The sequence below is a fragment of the Haliotis cracherodii genome, unplaced genomic scaffold (genome assembly GCF_022045235.1).
Source record: "Haliotis cracherodii isolate W230 unplaced genomic scaffold, xgHalCrac1.p SCAF_16, whole genome shotgun sequence".
NCBI classification, from domain to species: Eukaryota; Metazoa; Mollusca; class Gastropoda; order Lepetellida; family Haliotidae; genus Haliotis; species Haliotis cracherodii.
This window is the reverse complement of record NW_027266271.1, coordinates 29,463,980-29,467,814: the sequence shown is the minus strand read 5'-3', so window position 1 is coordinate 29,467,814 and position 3,835 is coordinate 29,463,980. Positions and strand designations below refer to the sequence as shown.

Sequence of the window (3,835 nt, the reverse complement as noted above, 5' to 3'; positions counted from 1 at the left end):
GGGTTCAAGGCACATCAGTTGATGTTAACAAGTTGATGGGTACAGTATGTCAACAGACAGGATTCAAGGCACATCTGTTGATGTTAACAAGTTAATAGGGACAGTATCTCAACAGACAGGTTTCAAGGCACATCTGTTGATGTAAACAAGTTGATGGGGACAGTATGTCAACAGACAGGGTTCAAGGCACATCTGTTGACGTTAACAAGTTGATGGGGACAGTATCTCAACAGTCAGGGTTCAAGGCACATCTGTTGATGTTAACAAGTTGATTGGTACAAGGGTTCAAGGCAGATCTGTTATGTTTCAAGGTAGATGTGTTTGTGTTGAATACTAGAGTAAGTAAAGAGTTCACTATTATATTCATTCTATTCATTTACATGACAGACATATAGAACATATTCTTTGTATTATGACTTTTCTAGTCCCACTAATGATTGATCACTTTTATAAATGGGAGATCAATCCTAACAATTTGAAGTCAATCAGTAACCAGGTATAGTAAGCTTACTTCTCCTGTACACACTCATCATGACAGTCTTGGGACTTGGGCGTCCACACACACACGTAGCTCTTGGTGCCGCGTCTGTAGTGGGAAACAAACGTATCTCCTGTCTGTGTCTTCAGATGGGTGGAGCAGCGGATGTTGCAGCAATGACGCATCGTCTGGAACAGCTGCCAGGACACCACAGTCATTAGTACCAGGCACTGTTTACAAATTTGCAGTTGACAAATTCACATTTACCCATGAAACATTCTAAGATCCTACCACGGATGGATATTTGAAGGATGGTAACAAGTTGAATAAGAAGATCAACATTTTTCCAAAAGACAATATCATACTTGGAGATTGGACAAATATCGCCTTTCTTTAAAACAACATTTTAAGAGAAAAGTCAAATGGCATTGTTTTATGTTATAAGGGCTGAAATACCTGTGTTACTGTGACTTATATGTGGACCAATGTGATGCTGTGACCTACCTGTGGACCAGTGTGTTGCTGTGACCTACCTGTGGACCAATGTGTTGCTGTGACCTACCTGTGGACCAATGTGTTGCTGTGACCTACCTGTAGACCAATGTGTTGCTGTGACCTACCTGTGGACCAATGTGTTGCTGTGACCTACCTGTGGACCAGTATGTTGCTGTGACCTACCTGTGGACCAATGTGTTGCTGTGACCTACCTGTGGACCAGTGTGTTGCTGTGACCTACCTGTGGACCAATGTGTTGCTGTGACCTACCTGTGGACCAATGTGTTGCTGTGACCTACCTGTGGACCAATGAGTTGCTGTGTCCTACCTGTGGACCAGTGTGTTGCTGTGACCTACCTGTGGACCAATGAGTTGCTGTGTCCTACCTGTGGACCAATGTGTTGCTGTGACCTACCTGTGGACCACATTCCAATGTGTTGCTGTGACCTACCTGTGGACCAATGTGTTGCTGTGACCTACCTGTGGACCAATGTGTTGCTGTGACCTACCTGTGGACCACATTCCAATGTGTTGTTGTGACCTACCTGTAGACCAGTGTGTTGCTGTGACCTACCTGTGGACCAATGTGTTGCTGTGACCTACCTGTGGACCAGTGTGTTGCTGTGACCTACCTGTGGACCAATGTGTTGCTGTGACCTACCTGTGGACTAGTGTGTTGCTGTGACCTACCTGTGGACCAGTATGTTGCTGTGACCTACCTGTGGACCAATGTGTTGCTGTGACCTACCTGTGGACCAATGTGTTGCTGTGACCTACATGTGGACCAGTGTGTTGCTGTGACCTACCTGTGGACCAATGTGTTGCTGTGACCTACCTGTGGACCAGTGTGATGCTGTGACCTACATGTGGACCAGTGTGTTGCTGTGACCTACATGTGGACCAATATGTTGCTGTGACCTACCTGTGGACCAATGTGTTGCTGTGACCTACATGTGGACCAGTGTGTTGCTGTGACCTACCTGTGGACCAGTGTGATGCTATGATCTACCTGTGGACCAATGTGTTGCTGTGAGCTACCTGTGGACCAATGTGTTGCTGTGACCTACATGTGGACCAGTGTGTTGCTGTGACCTACCTGTGGACCAGTGTGATGCTGTGATCTACCTGTGGACCAATGTGTTGCTGTGACCTACCTGTGGACTAGTGTGTTGCTGTGACCTACCTGTGGACCAGTATGTTGCTGTGACCTACCTGTGGACCAATGTGTTGCTGTGACCTACCTGTGGACTAGTGTGTTGCTGTGACCTACCTGTGGACCAGTATGTTGCTGTGACCTACCTGTGGACCAATGTGTTGCTGTGACCTACCTGTGGACCAATGTGTTGCTGTGACCTACATGTGGACCAGTGTGTTGCTGTGACCTACCTGTGGACCAATGTGTTGCTGTGACCTACCTGTGGACCAGTGTGATGCTGTGACCTACATGTGGACCAGTGTGTTGCTGTGACCTACCTATGGACCAATGTGTTGCTGTGACCTACCTGTGGACCAATGTGTTGCTGTGACCTACATGTGGACCAGTGTGTTGCTGTGACCTACCTGTGGACCAGTGTGATGCTGTGATCTACCTGTGGACCAATGTGTTGCTGTGAGCTACCTGTGGACCATGTTCCAGTGTGATGCTGTGACCTACCTGTGGACCATGTTCCAGTGTGATGCTGTGGTCGAATGTCTGAGGGTCTTGGAGAGCCAGCTGCAGGTTGTCCTTGACCTCTGACCATTCTTTCAACTTGTCCCATCGCTGGTCAAGGTCGTTCAGTGGTGTGCTTTCTGTGCTCTGATTAGTACTCTTTAGCTGAAGATGAGATCAGTATTTGAATCTGTACAATCACAACAATTTATTATTCAGCTTGTCGAGTGCATGCACATGTTTTCAGAAGTATTTTGCACAGTTAGTTCACTGGTTGCCTATATTTTCATCTCATTTCCACCACCATAAATAAATTTATATCAATGATACTTTCTTTATCGTTTATAGGTATTTTTTTTTCTTTCAAAGAATAAAGAACTTTAGCCTGTATCCCTTCTAGTTGTAAGTCTATAATGTCTTGGGTTTATAACTGATAAATTTAACTGTAACCAGGATGCAGCATCTTCAGACAAAATAGCTTTGTTTTATTTTTATTATTCACTCCCAGGTGTATATAGTGGTTTGATTTGAGAAACAAGGTCTGCACTCACTTCAGACAGCTGGTCCATGGCTGGTTCTCCCCTGTAGATGCTATTGTTATGTATGTCTCTTCCTCCTTCTGGCCACTGTCTGGAGAACAAAATAACAGACTCTGGAAGATATAAAATATATAATGCACTCATCTATTTGATATTTCAACGTAAGGATAATAGCTTACGGATAAACACTTCTTTATGTGTTGTAAAGGCGACGTATCGGTTTAGATCCTCATACTGTTGTCAAGCAAGTCAATTTAATTGATATGGTTCTCTTGACCGTTTTAACAAGAAAACTGGACAGGCTTGGCTCTGGTCCGTTTTGGACTGGCACCGTATTAATCTGTGAAGGAACTTAGTTTCCAGTCCGTTTCAACATGAAATTATGCCACCAAGTGCATGGATACAAGACTATTTGGAAACGCACTATAATGATATGGACATAAACTGTGGTAAACTTCTGATTACATCGCTTGGGTCCCATGTCACGATGTATTTGTACCATGATGAATGTTAATCTAGATGTATACCTCCGTAGTACGTACCATTCCAGTCCCTACATGCTCCAACATAGTCCACGCGTGGTCATCAAGGCGTCCGATTGTGATGACGTCATCAGCATTGTGGCTACGTTGTTACCGCGGGATCACGTCACGGAGCCCGGATCAGCTGGGC

At 45.0% G+C, this 3,835-nt stretch overlaps 1 protein-coding gene across 1 annotated transcript; it reads right to left on the bottom strand.

Moving 5' to 3' along the window:
- Positions 1–507: 507 nt before the first annotated feature.
- Positions 508–3,193, bottom strand: LOC139463723 (uncharacterized). Its single transcript, XM_071244974.1, has 3 exons — positions 3,176–3,193; positions 2,628–2,789; positions 508–675 (listed from the first exon to the last, which is right to left on the bottom strand). The coding sequence occupies exons 1-3, from the start codon at positions 3,191–3,193 to the stop codon at positions 508–510; spliced, it is 348 nt and encodes a 115-aa protein (XP_071101075.1).
- Between the last annotated feature and the right edge of the window lie 642 nt (positions 3,194–3,835).